The 20,053-nt window shown below is 50.9% G+C and overlaps 1 protein-coding gene across 1 annotated transcript in view; it reads left to right on the top strand.

Moving 5' to 3' along the window:
- Positions 1 to 18,038, top strand: part of GRK4 (G protein-coupled receptor kinase 4) — a 100,003-nt gene extending 81,965 nt beyond the window's left edge. Inside the window, exons 14-19 of the mRNA XM_012557595.2 lie at positions 4,918 to 5,007; positions 6,184 to 6,392; positions 12,624 to 12,761; positions 14,806 to 14,943; positions 15,658 to 15,795; positions 17,902 to 18,038. Coding sequence (XP_012413049.2) covers positions 4,918 to 5,007; positions 6,184 to 6,392; positions 12,624 to 12,761; positions 14,806 to 14,943; positions 15,658 to 15,795; positions 17,902 to 17,955 — 767 coding nt within the window. The 3' untranslated portion in view covers positions 17,956 to 18,038. The remainder of the gene's footprint in view (positions 1 to 4,917; positions 5,008 to 6,183; positions 6,393 to 12,623; positions 12,762 to 14,805; positions 14,944 to 15,657; positions 15,796 to 17,901) is intronic.
- The last annotated feature ends 2,015 nt before the right edge of the window (positions 18,039 to 20,053 follow it).

Here is a 20,053-nt window from a genome sequence, read left to right as displayed (position 1 = left end):
GGAAGGGCCAGTTTCGCGTCAGCTACTCCTCCTTGGCTAGAAGCAGAAGTCCTGGACGTTCTAAACGTTAGTGCCGTCGCATTGAAGAGCTGTGTTTCCATTGTTGTGTTTTTTGTGCTTTGCCTAAGAAATCTGTGCCTGCTCCTGTGTTACAACAGTGTTGTGTTTTCTTCTAAAAATGTTATTGTCTCATCTTCCCATTCATTCCTTGTCTTAGTCATCTAGTGCTGCTCTAACAGAAATACCACAAGTGGATGCTTTCACAAGGAGAAATTTATTTTCTCACAGTCTAGTAGGCTAGAAGTCCAAATTCAGGGTGTCAGCTCCAGGGGAAGGCTTTATCCCTCTGTCGGCTCTGGAGGAAGGTCCTCATCATCATCAGTCTTCCCCCAGACTAGCAGCTTCTCTGAGTAGGGATCTTGGGTCCAAAGGACGCGCTCTGCTCCCAGTGCTTCTTTCTTGATGGTATGAGGTCCCCCACTCTCCACTTGTTTCCCTTTCCTTTTATCTCTTACAAGAGATAAAAGGTGGTGCAGACCACACCCCAGGGAAACTCCCTTTACATTGGATCAGGGACGTGACCTGGGTTAGGGTGGTGTTACAATCCCATCCTAATCCTCTTTAATGTAAAATTACAATCACAAAATGGAGGACAACCACACAACACTGGGAATCATGGCCTAGCCAAACTGATACACACATGTTTGGGGGGGACACAATTCAATCCACGACACTCCTGTAATCCCATCTGGGATTTATCTTTATGTATGGTGTGAGGTTGAGGTTAAGGTACATTTTTTTTTAGTATATATAGCCAGTTGACCCAGCATCATTCATTGAAAAGACCTTCCGTCCTAATTTCCACCAGTCAGCCATTGCCTATGTTAAAAATAAAATTTCCACAAGATTAAATTTATGTATGAAACTCATAAGCTTTGTTTGCAATTCCTGAACTGGGGAACATCTGGTCTGGAAGTCAGACAAGAGCTCCGAAGAGCGGTATGAAGCAGAAGGGTTTTTCTGGGCACACAGAGGAATAAGGAAACTATACTGGGCAAATTTCAGATTGGCTAGTGGGCATTTTCTTTCCTTATTTGGAATCAAGGGGGAATTTTGAGCTAGGTGAAACTGAGCAGGCAAGTCCTGGTGGGCTAGCTTAGGTTTCCATTTCCGGGAGAGACAATTGATTGACTTAGGTTTCCACTCCTGGGAAGGTCAGGCACTTACAGGGAATAGAAACTAGCTAGGTTTCAGTTTGCTGACTTGGGGCTTAGCATAAGTGACTCCATCTTGAGCCCAGTATGGTCAGGTTAACAAATATAGTAAGTGTGACATGACTGCCTGTATAAATACTTCCTAATTTCCCTTCTAGAAAGGTAGATCTTGGCATTTGTGGTGGCAGTAGGTAAAAAAGCAGATTATCTAGGTCGTGAGGTGCATGTTATGACTTGTCCATCCTAAATATGCTAGCACTCATTTTGCAAAGTTATATATTAAGGGGGATTTGGTTCATAGATTCAGCTGGTGGTTGAGATAACAAAGAAAACTACATCATGCTTGTCTTTTCTGTAGAGGAGGCCTTGCTTTTCTGGAATAGATACATCCCTGAAAATAGGGATAAATAGTGAGTTTTTGTAAAAACCAGTAGTATGTTATTATTGACAGTTATTTTAAAGCAAAGTCTATATACATCACTTCATTTCATCCATGAAGTATCTCTCTGAAAGATAACGACACTCTTTTCTTTTAAACATAAAACAACTATAATTGCTTCCAAAAATATTTAATTTTTTAAAAATTTCTTAATATGGCCTAGTATCCTATCAGCTTTAAATTTTTCCCGATTATTTCATAAGTGTTTTTATAATTGTGTGTTGAATCAGGATTCAAAGAAGTCCACATTGCCTTTGGTTGGCATCTTGTCGAGTCTGTTTTCACTGTATGGGTCCCGTCTCCCCTCTTCTTTTTGTCATTTGTTTGGGAAGCCAGCTTCTTTGTCCTGTAGAGTTTCCCATATTCTGGACTTGCCTGGATTTCAGGTGTTCCCTATCCGCTGTTTTCTGTAAGCCAGTAGTTAGATCTAGAAGCTAGATAGGTCCCGATTTGATTTTTGGTAAGCTTCCTTCATATGAACTTCCTATTAAGTTACATCAGGAGGTACATGATGGCTGAGCGTCTCTCTCTTCATGGTGTTGAGATTGATCTGTGGTTTCAGATGTTGTCAGCTTGGGCCATTGTTATTCCCCTCATGTCGATGTTTCACTTAATGGTCAGTTATGGCCCTGGGGGTCATAAAATGAGGGTGTTCTAATGCCTTCCCTCCTTTTGCACTCATTTGTTGTTCCCTCCTCAACTATTCACTCAGGAAAATCAGGTGAAATGTTTGCATACTTTCCTTTATTTCTACTTTTCAGAATATTGTGTTGATTATTATCCTCTAAAGATGACCAAAACAACGTTTACCTGTGTTTTACTGACTATGCAAAGGCATTAGACTGTGTGGATCCTAACAAATTATGGATAACATTGCAGAGAATGGGAATTCCAGAACACTTAATAGTGCTCAGGAGGAACCTGTACACAGACCAAGAAGCAGTTGTTTGAACAGAACAAGGGGATATACTGCATGGTTTAAAGAGGAAGACCCTCAACGAGATGGATTGACACGGTGGCTGCAACAGTGGGCCCAAGCGTAACAATTGTGAGGATGGCACAGAACCGGGCAGTGTTTCGTTCTGTTGTATATAGGGTTGCCATGAATCGAAACTGATTCACGAGCACCTAACAACAACAACAGCTCACAGCTGCATCAGTGAAGGAGCCTCTGTAGGAAAGCTGAGGAAACTGAGACCGTTAATAAATGGCAGAGCTGGGACTCAGACCCAGGCCGGCTGCTCCAGAGGCTGTGCTCCTAAGCCCTCCCCTTGCCCGCCTCTCCCAGAGGGGATATGCAGCCAGGGAAGAGTGCTGTTTGTCGCTCTGAGTAAGGTAGTCAGAGGCCAGTGTCCCTGCCTAAAGCATGTTGTAAACTATTTTAAAACTATTTCAGTGCCTCGATGGGCATGTTGCGTATTGTTAGTATTCAGCAAACATTCTTGGTCGAATAGTTTCAGGGGATATCTAGGTCAATTGGCATATCAAAGTTTATTAAGAAAATGTTCTATATCCCACTTTGACTTGTGGTATCTGAGGTCTTAAAAGCTTGCGAGCAGCCATCTAAGATACATCAGTTGGTCCCATACCTCTTGGAGCAAAGGAGAATGAAGAAAACTAAAGACACAAGGAAAATACTAGCCCAAAGGACTAAAGGACCACATGAACCAGAGACTCCACCAGCCTGAGACCAGAAGAACTAGATGGTGCCCGGCTACCACCACTGACAGCCCTGACAGGGAACGCAACCGACAGTCTTTAACAGAGCCGGAGAAATATGTAGAACAGAACTCAAATTCATGTAAAAAGACCAGACTTCATGGTCTGACAGAGACTGGAGGAACCCCTGAAACTGTGGCCCCTGGATGCACTGTTAACCCAGAACCGAAACCATTCCCGAAGCCCAGTCATCAGACAAAGATTAGACAGGACGATAAAACAAAAAATAACACACGTGAGGAGCGTGCTTCTTAGCTCAGTCAGATTCACAAGACCAAATGGGCGGCTCCTGCCCAAAAGCAGGATAAGGAGGCAGGAAGGGACAGGAACTCATTGAATGGATGTAGAGAACCCGAGGTGGAAAGAGGGAGTGTGCTCTCACATTGTGGGGATTGCAACCAATGTCACAAAACAATATGTGTATAAAATTTTGTTTGAGAAATTAACTGAGCTGTAACTTTCACCTAAAGCACAATTTTAAAAAATTATTTATCTAGTCATTCATTTCTTTGATAGGTATTTATTAAGCATCTGCTGTGTGCTAAGAGCCCCTGGGTGGCACAAATGGCTAAGTGCCTGAAGTACTAACCAAAAGGTTGGCGGTTCAAACCCACCTAGAGGTGCCTCAGAAGAAAGGCCTGGCGACCTGCTTCTGAAAGATCACAGCCATGAAAACTCTATGGAGCAGTTCTACTGTGCACACACGGGGTCGCCGCGAATTGACTCAATGGCAACTGGTTACGTGCCAGGCATTTTAACGGAATCTTGGGGATACAGTGGCGAAGAAGTTGAACAGGGTGTCTGCCCTCAAGACTGGTTGAGCTTTCTATGCTCTCCAAAGAAGTTTCCTGTAATTTGTTATTCTCATAAATAAAGCATTGAACAAATATTTAAATCCTGTGATACGGAGGACGTCACACGCAACGTGTTTCTGCAGGTGGAATACATTGTGTGTATAATTCCATTTTGTTCTTTCCCTGAACTCTGTGGCCATTTGTTGTGTCATCTGCATAACGCAGGTTGTTAGTGAGTCTTCCTCCAATCCTGACACCCCGTTCTCCTTCATACGGTCCAGCTTCTCGGATTATTTGCTCAGGGTCCAGATTGAGTAAGTATGGTGAAAGGATACAACCCTGACGCACACCTTTCCTGACTTTAAACCATGTAGTATCCCCTTGTTCTGTTCGAACCACTGCCTTTTGGTCTAAGTACAGATTCCTCATGAGCACAGTAAAGGGTTCTGGAATTCCCATTCTTCACAATGTTATCCATAATTTGTTAATGATCCACACAGCTGAATGCCTTTGCATAGTCAATGGCCAGGCATAAATCTAATTTACTGCTCTTAGTGAAACAATGCACTGTATAGTATTTTGCTAAAGGTGGAAAAGTTCACTGAAATTTTCCCTTTAAATGTTTCAGAGTATGAAATGGTGTTATTTCCATCCGTGGTTTTTAAGACGATTTTTTGTCCCGTTTTTTATTGTTGGTAAAGTTTCAGTACTTCCCACTCTGATTTGTGCTAATGTGTTTGAACATACACAGGACATATCCGGATTTCAGATCTTGGTTTAGCTGTGGAGATCCCAGAAGGGCAGATGATCCGAGGAAGAGTTGGAACGGTCGGTTACATGGGTACGTGAGAGGTCACGTCAGCCATCTTTATACTTTCTGTCTGCCTGAGTGCTCAGCATAGCAAGACGTTAAAACGCACGTACCTGCCGGCTCTGACACACGCGTCTGCTACGAGACAGTACAAATGGTGTTTGGAAGCCTTCGACGCTGCCTCATCCACCCTCCCGTTTCTACAGAGGGAGGGGAAGGCGGCCCCCAGGTCTCCAGGTGCAGCTCACTGGAGGACAGTCAGAACAGGATGGCAGGTCCCCTCCCTCTGCACGCTGGCCTCTCAGACTCCCGCGTGGACTCGGGATATTATCATACCTGGTTATGGTGGAGCATCTGTGAAGCTGGAGGCTCTGGCTTGGGTCAGCTCCAGAGCAGTCATCTCCCCACTCCTGGGCCCTGCATTGCCTGCTGTGGAGATCGGGCCTCTGTAAGAAGTACCAGGCAGTACCTGCCCGACCCAGGAGTGGCCTCCAACATGGGGAACTGAGGGCCGCTGCAGAGCCCTGCAGTGAGACCCCACGCCTGCTGTCTCTGCTGTCTCCTGCTTTGGGGATTTTTGTCTGACTGGGGAATAGATGGCCAGTGCACTGGGGAGCAGCGTGGAGGGGATACCCTTCTCAGGAGACAGGTCTTACCTCTAGCACCACTTCCGCCATGTTAGCATAACCTGTAGCAAGGAACTTCGTCCTCTCTAAATGAGTGCCCTGAGGGGCAGCACACTGCTTGGGCCACTGCGGCTGAGGGCCTGAGCTGTTCTTCCGTAGTAACAGCTTTACAGAGATAATTCACGTTATAAAATGCTTCCTTTTCAAGTGCCCAACTCAGTAGTTTTTAGTATATTCATACAGCTGTGCCGCCATCAGCACGGTCTAACTGCAGAAGATTCCATCACCCCGGAGAGAAACCCTGTCCCCATGAACAGTCACTCCCATCCCCTGCCCGCCCCCAGCCCTAGGAGGCCATGAATCTACTTTCTGCTTCTCTGGATTGCCCCAGCGGAACATTTCATATAAATGGAACCACCCCACATGAGGCCATTGGTGTCGGGCTTCTGTCACTCAGTATGCGGTTTCCAAGGGTCATCCATGTTGTCACAGAAACTGAATTGCTAATGTGTTATTTGGAATTAATTACAAGAGAATTTAAAGCCATAATTTAATCTCATTTCCTGTGTTTGTTACGTAGCTCCAGAAGTTATCGATAATGAAAACTATACGTTTAGTCCTGACTGGTGGGGACTTGGCTGCCTGATATATGAAATGATTCAGGGACATTCTCCATTCAGAAAATTCAAAGAGAGAGTCAAACGGGAGGAGGTCGACCGAAGAGTGAAGAAGGACGATGAGGAGTATTCCGAGAAGTTCTCCGAGGACGCCAAATCCATCTGCAAGATGGTGGGTCAGGTTCTACCGCGGTTGGGAAATTCAACCCCTAACTCATACTAGTCGTTTTCACTGGCAAGTTAACGGTTGTGAGCCTGCCGGGCCTTCAGCGCAGCTCTGGAGTAGCTAGTGCATCTGGGGCAGTGAGGAGAACGAGCTCCGTGGGGCTCACCTAGACGCCATGATGAACCCCGCTCTCGCTCCCCGCGCTGATGCTCATCACCTTTATCTCAGGGCAGTAGGAAACCGACTTAATGGGCTTCCTGATCCATTAGAGCAGAGCTGAGTGAAGCTCACTGTTTTCTTCCTCAAGAGATGCTCCGGAAGGGGAAGAGTGCCGTCGAGGTTATTACCTTCTTTCAGAAGACAGCTGAGCCTTGCTTCTTTGGCTCACTTTATATGAAGTTAAACACAAAACAGAACATTTAATGTATTTTTGAAATAGTAACGTTTATCTCTCTCCTCACTTCGATTTTGTTTATTTGTTTGTTTTCTCTGCTTCTTTCTCTTTAACCGACTGCCAGGGATTGTCGTCATGTGTCGTTGCGGTGAGTCGCCGTCAAGTTGGCTCCGACTCACGGCGACTTTATGAACAAAGAGCAGAACGCTGCCCAGTCCCGGGCCATCTTCATGATGGTTGGTATGTGTGGGTCCACTGTTGCGGCTGTTGTACCAGCCCATCTCACGGAGGGTCTCCCTTGTTTTTGTTGACCTTCTCCTTTTCCAAACAGGACGTCATTCTGTAGCAATTGGTCCGTCCTGATGACGTGTCCAAAGCAAGTGAGATGCAGTCTCACCATCCACACTTCTAAGGAGCATTCTGGTTGTAGTTCTGCTCAGACTGATTTGTTCGTTCTTCTTCTCTATATATTCACTGTCGTTCCCCAACGCCGCAATTCAAAGGCATCAATTCTTCAGTCTTCCTTTTTCACTGTCCAGCTTTCGCATGCGTGTGAGACGATTGAAAAGACCATGGCCTGGGTCAGGCGCACCTTAGTCCTCAAAGTGACATCTTTGCTGTTTAGAACTTTGAAGAGGTCTTCTGCAGCAGATTCGCATAATAGACACCTCGAATTGAAGGCCTGTGGTGCGCCAGGCCCTGCGCTAGGAGCTCTACAGACACGTTTCTTCATTTTGTTAAGAGCCCTATGAACTGGACATTATTACCCCGGTGTCACAGTGAGGAGTCGGGGGCCCGAGAGTGAGACGCGTGGCCATGATCGGAGGAGGAGTAAGGAATGGCCACGTTTGCGCCCAGATCCATCTGACCGCAGGCAGCGTTCTTACTACCCCTGGCTGCCCAGACAGTAAATGAATGAGAGAAGCTCTCTTTATCACTTCACTGTCTTAGATCAATAGTGATTATTTTTTGAGCACGTTGATTTATTTATTTTCACTCAACAAAGATTTATTGAGCATCTTCTGTGGGTGGCAGAGACAGTACATGTGGAAGGGGAGGAAATGTGTGGACATCAGGTGGGGCACCTGCTCTGGAGGACTGTAAAGCTTGGGGGGAGGCGTCGGGACTGGGGGTCGCGATTCCGAATAGTGGCAGGATCTGCAGGAAGTGAGGGCGCGAGCCTCCTAGGCGGAGGGTCCCGAGGGGCAGCGCGCCAGGTGGGCCGTGGTGGCTGGGTGGCTGAGTGCGGGGACATGTGCAGGGCAGGGCAGCGGTGGAAGTGTGACGTCCGGAGAAGGGGTGGGGTGGGAGGAGGGAGAGCGGCCGGGGGCCTCGCGCGGACTCAGTCGTGGCTCGTGTGTCGCAGCAGCAGAGGATCTGGTGAGCCGTGCTCGGATCCTGGTGTCTCCTGAGGCAGAGTCCTCGGTGTTTGCTGCTGTGGCGGATGTGGTAGGAGAGGATCCCAGGGGGACGCCAAGCCTGAGCTCGGGAGCAGACCCCTGGCTGCAAAGGGGAGCGCTGCTGGAGAGAAGTTGTGTGTCGGGTGAGAGGATGGCACCCAGAGCACGAGGGGAGGGTGTGGACGGGAGAAACCAGGGCCTCCAGGCCAGCTAGCGAGATGTGGAGCCGGAGCGGTGGGCGTTCCCCTGGGGCCCCGTGTGCGCAGTCGGCAGCTGGCCAGGAGGGAAGGAGGGCTGGGGGGAGAGGCGGTGGGAGGGGGAGGCTGAGGGGAGGCCGAGGGCCCGGGGGAGGAGGGGATCCCTCAGCAGCACTGGGCCCCTGAGGACAGAGGACATGGATCTCCAGCTAGTCCAGTGGGGCTTGGCGCTCACAGGGAGCTGCCTGCGCCCGTGCTGTGGTTTAGTTGGGCACGCATGATGAAGTGGGAGACAGGCAAGGGGGTGGGTGCATGCAAAGGGGGGATTAAGACATGGACCCTGGGATCTCGTCTGGCTCCCGAGGAAAGTAGGAGCGCCAAAGGGCGGTCATAGACAGGGTGACCCTAGATCTCCTGGCCCAGAGTCCCTTGGCCGGAGCTGCCGAGACTGGAGGCGGGCACAGAGCTGATGGAGGGGTGCATCACTGGTCACGAAGCGTCTAAGGTGCAAGTGAGGGAGAGGGTGTCTGATGGGGCAGAGGACAAGGACGCTGGAGGAGAGGAGGCCACGAACCCAGAGGCCGGGCCTGGGTCAGCTCTGTGGATCTGGAAACCACCAGGAATCACACCCGTTAGTAAGTGTATCGGTAACTGGTGTGAGTTGCAGGTGGCCGGAGAAGAATTATTTGGGTCTTTCCCTTTGACTGGTTTCAGTAGAAGAAGGAGTGTGTGTTACAGGCTTGTCACCGAGCATTAGCTCAGCTGTCCTTCCAGCGTCTGCTCTGAGTTGACCGTCTTTAGTCAGCTACTCCGTAGTAAATGACATTCTGGCAAAGCTACTATTTATTTCTGTTTGATAAACATGTACTGAGTTCTTGCCACACGCTAGCCTGGCAGGAATGTAAGGATATAAATTAGGAACCACCCCGCCCCTAAGGAGCCTGCAGGTGGACGGGAGGCCGACAGCAGACATGAACTGCGGTGAAGAGGCAAGCGTGGCAGGTGCCACATGCAGGAGAGACACAGATCACCAGGGTTTTCATGACAAAGAAATCCTGGCCCGTTGGGGGCGCTGGGAAGGGAGGCGGCGTCTGAGTGACAGGCCTCATGTAGTTGGGATTGGAGCAGCGGCCTTGAAGTCAAGGCCGGGCTGAGTCTCAGCTCCCGGTCATAGCTGCTCTGGCCTCAGGTTTCCCACCTGTGAAATGCAGGTGATAGTAATTCCTTCCTTACAGCGTTGTTGGGAGGAGACAGTGAGCTCAAGCACGCGCAGTAACACAGTAAATCCTCAATGATTGTTGAGAGGGGAAACAACGAGCTCTTAAAGAATAGGCTAAATTCCGGCAAACAGGGATTGGAAGGGTGGGCATTCAACACGCAGCGTTGTCTGCACAAGAGAGGAGAGACTGTGGAGCGGCTGCAGGCGGGGATGGGGTTCAGCTGAGGTGCCGAAATTTAGGGAAGTGATTCTCTGTGCCTGGCTTACCTGCCTGGGCCTGGGCCTGCAGCGCACCTGTCCTGGTCCTCCATGCACGTCCTCTGACGGGAGGCGCGCAGCTGGCCATGAGGCTGGAGGGTCACCACCTGTCCTGGTCCTCCGTGCACATCCCTGGCCGGGAGGCGGGCAGCCTGACGTGGGGATGGAGGGTCACCACCTGTCCTGGTCCTCCATGCACATCCCTGGCCGGGAGGGGAGCAGCCTGATGTGGGCCTGGAGGGTTAGACTCATGTAGAATGGAGAGGAGAGTGAGGGAAAGGGGACACTTAGTCTGCCTGTTAGAGTAGTGCAGGCGGGAGGGGGCAGCAACACCTGACGTGTGAACGGATACCTTTTTATAATCTTCAAAGCTCCATGACGTGTTATCTGATGTCCTCCAGTGGGTTCCTAGTGTGGTTTCCATGACGTCGTGGCGGCCAGGGAAGCTGAGCCCAGGCTCGTTACCACAGGTCCTGGGCTCCTTCCGCTGCCATTCAGGGCCTTCTGCAGGTGAGCGAGCGAGTGTTGGCAGCGGGCTTGATAACTGAGTCGTGGCATCCTCTGTGACCTAGGAACTGTGTTTGATGTCAGGCTTATTTTCGGATCTGTTTGAATTAGCAAAGCGTGCAGAGAACACACCCATTGGAACAGCACCGTTGAGCACCAGCTGGCGGGGGCGGGCACACTGCAGTGAGAGAGGCACACTGGCCCCGCCATCGGGAGCCGAGCAGGAGACTGGCAGTCAGCTGTTCCCCGCTGGGCCTGTCCACGCGGGTGGTGACGCAAGTCACAGGGGATGCCCGGCCGCCCTGAGGCTGGAGTCCTGCAGGAGCAGAGCCAGACCCAGGGCAGGCCAGGAAGCTGGCACTTGAACAGTTTAGTGGGACTTGGCTAGACAGAGAGCAAAGTGTGGGTGGAGATGGTGGGCGACACAGCATGGCAGGTTTAAGGGTGCGAAAGAAGGGGGTCTGTGTCTCGGGAGCAGTGAGGGCGGGGGTGGGGCGGGGAGTGTGTGGCTGAGCTGGGACCCGGAGGTGTCTGGGACGTTGATTTATGGTCAGAAAGGGAGTGGGTGCTGGACCTTAGTCAGGGGCCAGACAGTAACTCTTTAAGGCCCAGAGTGTCTCTATCCCTGCAGGGCAAAACCAGCTGTAGGCACCACGCAAGCCAGCAAGCGTGGCGTGTTCTCGTAAAACTTTATCTTGGTAACAACCCAGAAGCTCCCGACCCAGGGTCAGCCACATAGTCAGGACACCAGAGAAGGACTGCTAACCAGCGATGGGGACATACTGTTTATTCAGGGCACTTACGTGCAGGACAGTCCAGGGCGGTGGCTGGACAGAGCAGTGCTTCACTGCCGCCTAGCAGGGGACACAAGCTCATATACAGCTCCGGCCGGGGCTGAGGCTTGTTGTTTTCCCTCCCAGTCCTTGGGCGGCCAGCGCTCCCAAGGCCTACCCATCCAGGCTCAGATGGTTTTCCTTTTGTCGATAAGACGTTCCTCAGCCTTGGCCGCCAGCCCAGTCATGCCACCCCCGGCCTTGTACCTTAGCCCGAGTTCGTCCCCAGCAGGCTTCTGGGGAGAGCGAAGCTGCCAGCGTTAGGAGGGGGCACATATAGCTGAATAGCGTCACCCTACACTCCATTAACCGAACAGGTATCTGGTGGGGTAATGGGCGGGACGCTTTCCCAGCCCCTGGCCTGGGCTGACTTTTCGAGGTCCAGATCTTGAATGACAGGAGCCCTGGTGGCACAGCGGGCTGCTAACCAAAAGGTCGGCAGTTCGAACCCACCAGCCACTCTGCAGGAGAAAGGTGGCAGCCTGCTTCCTTAAAAATTTCCAGCCTTGGAAGCCTTGTGGGCCAGCTCTGCTCTGTCCTATAGGGTCCCTGTGAGTCAGAATCGACTCGACGGCAGTAGGTTTGGGTGTTTGGTTTGGCTCTTTAATGCATTGTCTTTGAGCACAGCCAGACCTTTCCGACTGATAATAATTGTGTAGAAGGACCTACTTAAATTGGTGACAGCTGTAAATAGTATATAAGGAACACTTTTTCTTTTAATTGTGGTGAAAATATACGCACCAAAACATTCACCAACACAACGGCTTACAAGGAATACTTTCGAAACAGACACTTTCTGTTGAAGAGTATATAGTTCCTAGAAGCAGATTTGGTGAACGTTTGCTTCATCTCAGTCCTTAGTGACCTGTTTAATGAAGAGATTAAAACAGTTTCTAATTATAAACATTACAGTGGAAACTCTGACACGCTCAGCAGCTTCTACTTCCTTAAAAAAATTCCCCCAATTTTTGCACGATTAAAATTTTTCCCTTAAGGATTTGCTTAGCAAACTCTTTATTTGTGCAGAAGAAGGGGGTCTGTGTCTCGGGAGCAGTGAGGGCAGGCGGGTGGGGCCGGGAGTGTGTGGCTGAGCTGGGACCAGGAGGTGTCTGGGACGTTGATTTATATTCAGAAAGGGAGTGGGTGCTGGACCTTAGGGGCCAGACAGTAACTCTTTAAGGCCCAGAGTGTCTCTATCCCCGCAGGTCAAAATCAGCTGTAGGCACCACGCAAAGCCAGCTCAAGGGCAAAACTTTAGCCCAGCTCCTATCACATATTCTAAATGAGTAAAATCTGAATGAATGAGGCTTTGCTGAAAATGGAGTGTCCATCTGTTTAGACAAAGGTGCTCTCCGCTGCCTCTAACTCTCCGGTTGGGATTACGAACATTTTCTGAGTCTGTGCTTCTCTCCGTCTGTCTCTTCCACAGTTACTCACCAAGAACCCCAGGGAGCGGTTGGGCTGCACGGGGGGCGGAGCGGCTGACGTCAAGCAGCACCCCGTGTTCAAGGACATTAACTTCAAGAGGCTGGAAGCACATGTGCTGGATCCCCCTTTCTGTCCTGACGTAAGTCGGTAGCCACGTGCACAGCCGGGTGGCCAAACACTGACCCACCGGACAAGTCCGTTGTTTAGAGCAGGTATAGACTCCCCCGGGACAGCCAGCTGTGGCTGCAGCCGCGTGTGGCTTCTGTTCCCTGCTGCCCCACACCTGGTCCTTCCTCCGCCAGCTGCTCCCGCGTCCTCCCCACTCAGCGGACCCATCACAGGCCTTCCTGGAAGGGCTCCCGGCCCGGGACTGCTTGGGTCTGCAGCCCTGCCGGCATTGCTGGGGGACACTGGGGCCGAGCTGCGTCACAGGCCTCCTCAGAAACGCCAGCACCGCCTGACACCCTCCCTGCCAGGCCGTGTCTTCCTCCCTGTTCCCCTTGCCAGTGTCACCTCTCGGCCCTTGGGTCCCAGCCACACCAGGGTGGGGGTTCCCAGAGTAGGCCACCTGCATTCACGTCCTCATCCCCTGGCCCTGCAGCCTGCTGCCGTCTCAGATGCGCTTCTCCCACCCCACGTTTTATGAGATCAGGGGCTGTTGCTGGCGTCACCACCGAGGACCCGGGGGCAGCCACTAGACTTCTCTGAGATGGAACCCCCCTGTCCAGCGGGGGTGCCAGCTCTGCCTCCTTCATGAGCTCACTTTTGGAGTCAACCGGGGCCGTGTCTCTAAGCGCGCATCCCGGAGCCTGGCACTGTGGAGATGCTGGTAGACGGTGGTTTTGTTGATGGAAGGATAAAGGGATGAGAGGAGCAGTTTGGACTCAGCAGTCTGCCACAGAGGGGTTCTAGAAAGCGAAGATCAGAGAGTAACCGCGGTACAATGGAGTTAAGATATGCAATTAAAATAGCTTTAGCTTTCAGACCTTTTTCTGTTTCCTTGGCCGTCATAGGATATGTCCTGGCGGTAACTCTACAGTTGCATTAGTGAATTCATTGCATATTCATGAGTGCCTGCTACCTGCCAGACTCAAGTCTAGGGTTTAGGGTCACAGCAGAGGAGGAGAAGGCAAGCAAGGGCACTGCTCCCCTGGGGCTTGTTGACGTCTGCAGAGAGGGCAGTAAAACAAACAGCCCAACAGACAAGCTGAGGGCAGAGCCGACAGTCAGGGGACGTGCAGTGGGCGGTACGGGGGCAGGTGCGCCAGGCAGAGGCTCGGGCAGTTTCTGTGTGGCCTGCTTAATTTGAGAAACTGTGGAGCGGGTTCGCAGGAGGGTCTAATGGTAACTCATGGGTGGTTTTGTTGGAGGGTGAGGACTGCGCTGGTGTGCGGGGCAGCCGGGGCTTCTGAGCCTGCAGTCACGGGTGGGGGTGGGAGGCCCTGAGGGACTAAGTGCCTCTCGGGGGCGGAGGCTGCAGACCGCTTCCATTTCCCTCCTTCCTGGCGCGGGCGGGCTCCTGTCCACGGTGAGTGAGTGATGGAGCGATGGTGGCTTCTTATGAATAACAATTGCGTGAAGAGAAGTTCAGACTGGTGACCTGCAGGATGTTGTGGCTTCGATGACACCACTCACTGTAGTGGCGTCCTGGTCCAGGCCTGTTGGGGGGACGTGTTCCAGCCAGCCTCACGCTGCAGCGTCCTGGGCGCTGTGGCCCTCAGCCCAGGAGCGTGGCAGCTGCGCTACGGGAGGCGGCCTCACCTGTGCTTTCTGCCTGCCTGCTGGTGACACCTGCAGGGCCAGGCTCCTGTCCCCGAGTCCCTGCATCCAACGCCCGAGGTCATCAGATGAGCCCTGGTGGGGAGCACGGGCAGCAGGCCCTCCTCTCCTCACACAGACTGTCGCAGGTGTGCACGTGAGGGCTGCTGGGGCCGGAGGCGGCAGAGCCGTCTAGGTGGGTCCCACAGCCAGCGGGCTCCATCCTTCCCCCAGTGCTCTGTCCTCGTCCTGCCCTCCTTCACCGCCGCCGCCCCCCCAATCTGTAATTCGGAGAAAGGGTGGCCCTCAGGAGTGCTTGTGAGAGGGCGGGATGAGCTGGGCCGATTCTCAGTGCCCTTCACCCCTGGGACTGAGGATGGCCTGACTCTGACCATCTCACGGCGGGTGACTCTCCTTGTGCCCAGCCACACGCCGTGTACTGCAAGGACGTCTTGGATATCCATCCGTTCTCCACGGTGAAGGGAGTGCACCTGGACAGCACAGATGAGGAGTTCTACGCCACCTTCGTCACAGGCTGTGTCTCTATCCCCTGGCAGAACGAGGTACTGCCTTTGCAGCCCGCAGGGTTTACGGTCCTGACAGCGCCAGAAGGACAATTATGTGCCTATCCGGGGGTCTTTCATAGTGTCCTTTTTGAAATGCCTTTTTAGCTGTTCTGTGTGTATGTGTTTATTAAAGTATATGTGTATCTATTTTAACCCGTTGTCGTCGATTCCGACTCAGCGAACCTATAGGACAGAGTAGCACTGCCCCAGAGGATTTCCAAGGAGCGGCTGGTGGATTCAAACTGCCGACCATTTGGTTAGCAGCCAAGCTCTTAACCTCTGCACCACCAGGGCTCTGTATCTATTTTGGGGGTAGAATTATGAAAAATGTCTGGCCACAGGAGTGAACCATACATAGGCCAGGCCCAAGCATGGATGCTGCCTCTGGTCCCGCTTACAGAGAATGGACAGAGATGCCATCTTGGGTCTGATGGGGCTGGCCTGCCACCCCGAGTCTCACTCCCTAGGCAGGGCTGGCTGGCAGTAGTTAACTGCTTTGGGGGTATACTTGGATAGAGGAAGAGGCCACATTAGTTACCCCAAGAAGAAGTCAAGAAGCAGGGAACATAGGAACGTAGGAAGGGGGACCCAGAGTGGGTCCAGTGCCCTTGGCATGATTAGTGTTGAGCAAGGGTGTAGGCGGGGGTCGCGGGGTCCCTGGCTCACATGTGTCTCCCCACACCCCTCTTGTCCGCTCTTCTGTGTGTGCAGATCATCGAATCCAAATGTTTTGAGGACCTCAGTGAAAGTGGAGATGAGGAAGACTTTTCACTTGATCTAGAAGAGACATTATGTCCCCCCATTCAAAAACCAAAGAGGGGCTTCTTGTACCGGCTCCTCAAGAGAATGGTAAACAACTTCTTGTGATTTTTTTTTTTTTTTTTGGTTGTTCTTGAGAAAATACCCAGCAAAACATACACCAAGTCAACAATTTCTACATGTACCGTTTCGTGACACTGATTACATTCTTCAAGATGTGCAGCCATTCTCGCCCTCCTCTTCTGAGTTGTTCCTCCGCCATTAACATAAACTCACTGCCCCCTAAGGTTCCTATCTAATCTTTCGAGTTGCTGTTGTCACTTTGATCCCGTATAAAAAAAACAAAAAAACCAAACCCATTGCCATGGAGTTGCTTCCGACTCATAGCAACCCTGTGAGTCACTGTGAGTATGATCCCATATAGATAGTTCTTAAAAGAGCATAATGCTCAAGCAGACTTGTTTTACTAGTTAAAAACTAAATTATTGTTCCATTTTAAGATGACTTCAAGGGATATTTTTGGTTTAAGGCTTAAAGATTATCTCAGGGCGATAGTTTCAGGAGTTCATCCAACCTTCATGGCTCCACAGAGTCTGGAGTCCATGAAAATTTGAAATTCTGTTCTGCATTTCCCCCCCTTTTGATCAGGAAACCTCTATAGAATCTTTGATCAAAATGTTCAGCAATGGTAGCCAGGCACCATCCAGTTCTTCTGGTCTCATAGCAAAGGAGGCAGTTGTTCACAGAAGCAATTAGCCACACGTTCCATATCCTCCTCCTATTCCTGTTGCTCCTTCTTCCTTTGCTGTTCCTGGTGAATACAGACCAACTGTTGTGCCTTGGCTGGCCACTTGCAAGCTTTGAAGACCCCGGGCACTATACAACGAACTAGGAGGTAGAACAGAGGCACTAAACACATTATTAAGCCAATTAACTGGGATGTCCCATGAAACCAAGACCCTAAACTTCCAAACCAAGAAACCAAATCCTATGAGGCATTTGTTGTACACAAGCAGCCTCAGCAGCTCCTCTTTTTTGTTGTTGTTATAAATATATCACACATCTTCCGCCAATTCAACTTTTTACAGGTGTACAACTTATTGATTGTGATTTTTTTAAATGGAATATGTTAATAGGAAAAAAAAATTGCCAAGGTAAAAACAGTACTTTTCTTTTATCAATGCCTCTTACATAAGAAATGTCACATAGCTGAAGAGCCATGTGGTGCTATTTAGAGCCAACCAAGAGTGTCCTCACAGCTGTGTTTGTTGTTGGCGTGAAGACTCTGTTCTAATCCAAGAAGAAGTTGTGGTTTCCGGCACTGGAAGTGGGACCTGATGTCGGTGACAAAGCATTCGAAGCTAAGACCAGAGATCAGTGTCCTGCAGGACAGTTAGAAAACAGTACACGTTATTTAAAGCTCTCCGGTACATGTGGTTTTGTAGCTCTCATCTCATTAGCCTCCTTCACAAGGCAAGTTGACACCCTTTTGAAAATGGCAGGAGAGTTGGGAGGGGCTTTCTTTAGCAGCATTATATTTAGAAATTATTTTTTCCAAGTGAACCTTGTCTCCTTGGCTGAGTGATTATCCTACTTTCCCTGTCTGCCCTTGAGGAACCCGTGCTGAGGCTGTCTGCTAATACTCGGATCCATCTGTTTTCAGTGTGAAAAGCACACCTGAGACAGTAAAAGTCTCCCAAAGCATGTTCACCGTGATCACCTGAGAACCAGGGCTGTGTGAGCGACCTCATCACCCTCACGAGCAGCCTGCCTCTCAGTGCTCACCGTGTCCGACTCGGGGACTCTCCTCACACGGCCACGGCCCCATGTCCACGCTGTCAGGCGGAGCCCTTCCGGGGAATCCGCAGTAGATCAAATGCCAGTTGCTCGTAGTGAAGCAGTGCTTCCTCCATGAGCCTTGTTGCCGGTTGGCCTGTCCGTGCTCAACTACAGATGGCGCAAATCTGAGGAAGCCCGCAGCGCTAGATGCGAGAGGCAAGACGTAGCTGAGACATTTTGTATGTATGTGAACTAAGTATCCTCCATATCTTAAAGTAAATAAGAACATGTTTAAGACTTTTACTTGACTTAAAATTAGCGTCCCTTAAACGTTTTATAACTGTGTGTACACCTCAAGGAGTTAGCCCGGCTTGCATCAATAATGTAACGTGGCCTCCATTCTGCCGTATGTTGCAGGGCTGTCTCAGCTCCAGCCCCAGCGAGAAGGAAGAGGAGGCGAGGAGACTCTGAGCCATTCACTGTTCGGACCTGGCGGGACCAGACCTCGGCGCCAAGCAGGAGCACGTGTTCGCTACGAGTTGTAATAAACGCATACGGCACATTTAAAACCTGCCTTGTGAGTTTACAGATTTTCCTCCGCTAATACCCGAGTTGTCTTTCCACTACAGCTGTATTGAAAAAAAGCCACCCACATCCCACTGTGCCACCCAGAGGCTCCCAGGCGTGGACCCTGTGCTGGGCTCTACCTCCAGGTGAGCCCGCGGGGAGGGAAGTGGGCTTGGCCTACAGCGTTCCCCAAGGTACGTTTGGAAGGAATGACCAGGCCAGCATCGGCCCAGCAGTGTCTGGCGCAAGTGGCACTGCCCTCACATCCAGCCCTCTCGGAACGTGGCTGCCCTGGCCGGAGGGATGCAGTCCTGCCTCCTTTTCCATGGGGCCATGGTGGTTTCCAAGTCTTTGCTCGCTTACTTTCACACTGTGTCCCCAGAGACAAGCATGATGTCGACCTTGCCTCGCTCACCACCATCTCTACCTTCCTGAGGTCCATGTCCTGGTAGCCAGTTCTAGACTTTCACTCCGGCATACCTACCTGTGCTCTGAGAGAGGGTGACTTTCCGTGACCCTGAATCTCATTCCAAACCCTCAAAAGCCGTGCAGGATAACAGAGAGCACACAAAGCAACCCGCAACCCGCTTACAGCATGAGGAGGAGACAGCGAATACTGCAAACTTCAGCTTACTGTAAGCCAGCCCTGGAGCAGGGGTTGTGGGCAGAGAGGGGCTCGCAGGGGCCTCACAGTGATCGGCTTACTGTAAGGCAGCCCGGGAGCAGAGGGCGTGAGGTGGGGAAGGGGTTCACATGGCTTCACGGTGACACATACAACATCCTCTTGTTATATAACATCCAACCCCTCAGACACAGAGGGTCCAGCCCAGGTGAGGTACACCTGGTGGGTCACCGCCAAGGACAACTGGGGAACTGAAATGGGCTCAGAAGGTATGTGGCAAGAGGTGGCCATCTTGTGAAAGCACCACCTTCAGGGGAGAGGGAGGCAGCTTGGAGGTGAGAAGTGGCTAATGTTAAGGGTCCCCAGAGACAAGACAGCATTACAGAATCAGAAGACACACCACCTCCTTCTTGAAAGATCCTTTCTAGAAGAGCTACACGTTCCTGTGTCAGCAGAAGTGGCTTGTCTTGAACCAAAAAACCAAAAAGCCACCCAAAACCATCACCACCATGGCGCACCATAAAATTACCTCCATTGCCGGTCCAGGAAGGTCCTGCACACGGCTTTACTGTGAACAGAAAAAGGCGCCTGACGTCGTTGCAAAGTGACAGAAAAAGAAAACAAAGCGCAAATAAAACCTTTCAGCCAATGAAAATGCCCCTTGAAAAGCCCAATCGTGAACCTGAGGAAGATTAATCCACCACTTCAGTATGAACTAAACAACATTAAACCTGGACCGTCCACACCCGGGTACCACACTTACAGAGCGCCACTCGGGACTCTGCTGTGCTCCCCTCCCGCACACAAAGTGTGAAGAACATGGGCAGAGCAGATATCCCATCAAGACCTGTTCCCCAGAATTCCCTGTCCAATTGGCCTTGAGTTGCTCCCAGGGCCTCTGATCCAAATCTGTGTTTCCAAGGGAAGACCACACCACTGGGGTCCCCATCCCTAGACCCAAAGGATGATCAGTAGGGTGGGTGTTTGTGGGAAGAATGGATGGAGTTTGGACAGGCAGTCTGGGGCATCCACTTGTGGACATGGGAGTCTCTTTGCAATGCAGGATAGATCTGGGGGCGGGAGGAAGAAGGCTGCAGGCAGTGAATGGGCCAGGAAGCCTTCCCACACCGCCATATTGTGGTGCCGATCTCTGAGGAGTCCAAGAATTCTAAATTCCAACCTGGTCTTCCAGATCATTATGGAGGAATAACTTATCCAGGTACAAGAAATAGGGCTAACCCTACCTGAGGATTAAACCGAGAGCTTCAAGTTCATTGTGCATCAAATATTGAGTTCCTACTGTGTGAGAAGACATTCACTCCTTGTGGAGTGTTCTAGTAGAGGACCAGGGTGCCTCTGAGCAGGCTAGATGGAAAACAA

The sequence above is a fragment of the Trichechus manatus genome, unplaced genomic scaffold (genome assembly GCF_000243295.1).
Source record: "Trichechus manatus latirostris isolate Lorelei unplaced genomic scaffold, TriManLat1.0 scaffold00111, whole genome shotgun sequence".
NCBI lineage: Eukaryota > Metazoa > Chordata > Mammalia > Sirenia > Trichechidae > Trichechus > Trichechus manatus.
The sequence above is the reverse complement of the archived record's forward strand: the minus strand, read 5'-3'. Positions and strand labels throughout refer to the sequence as shown.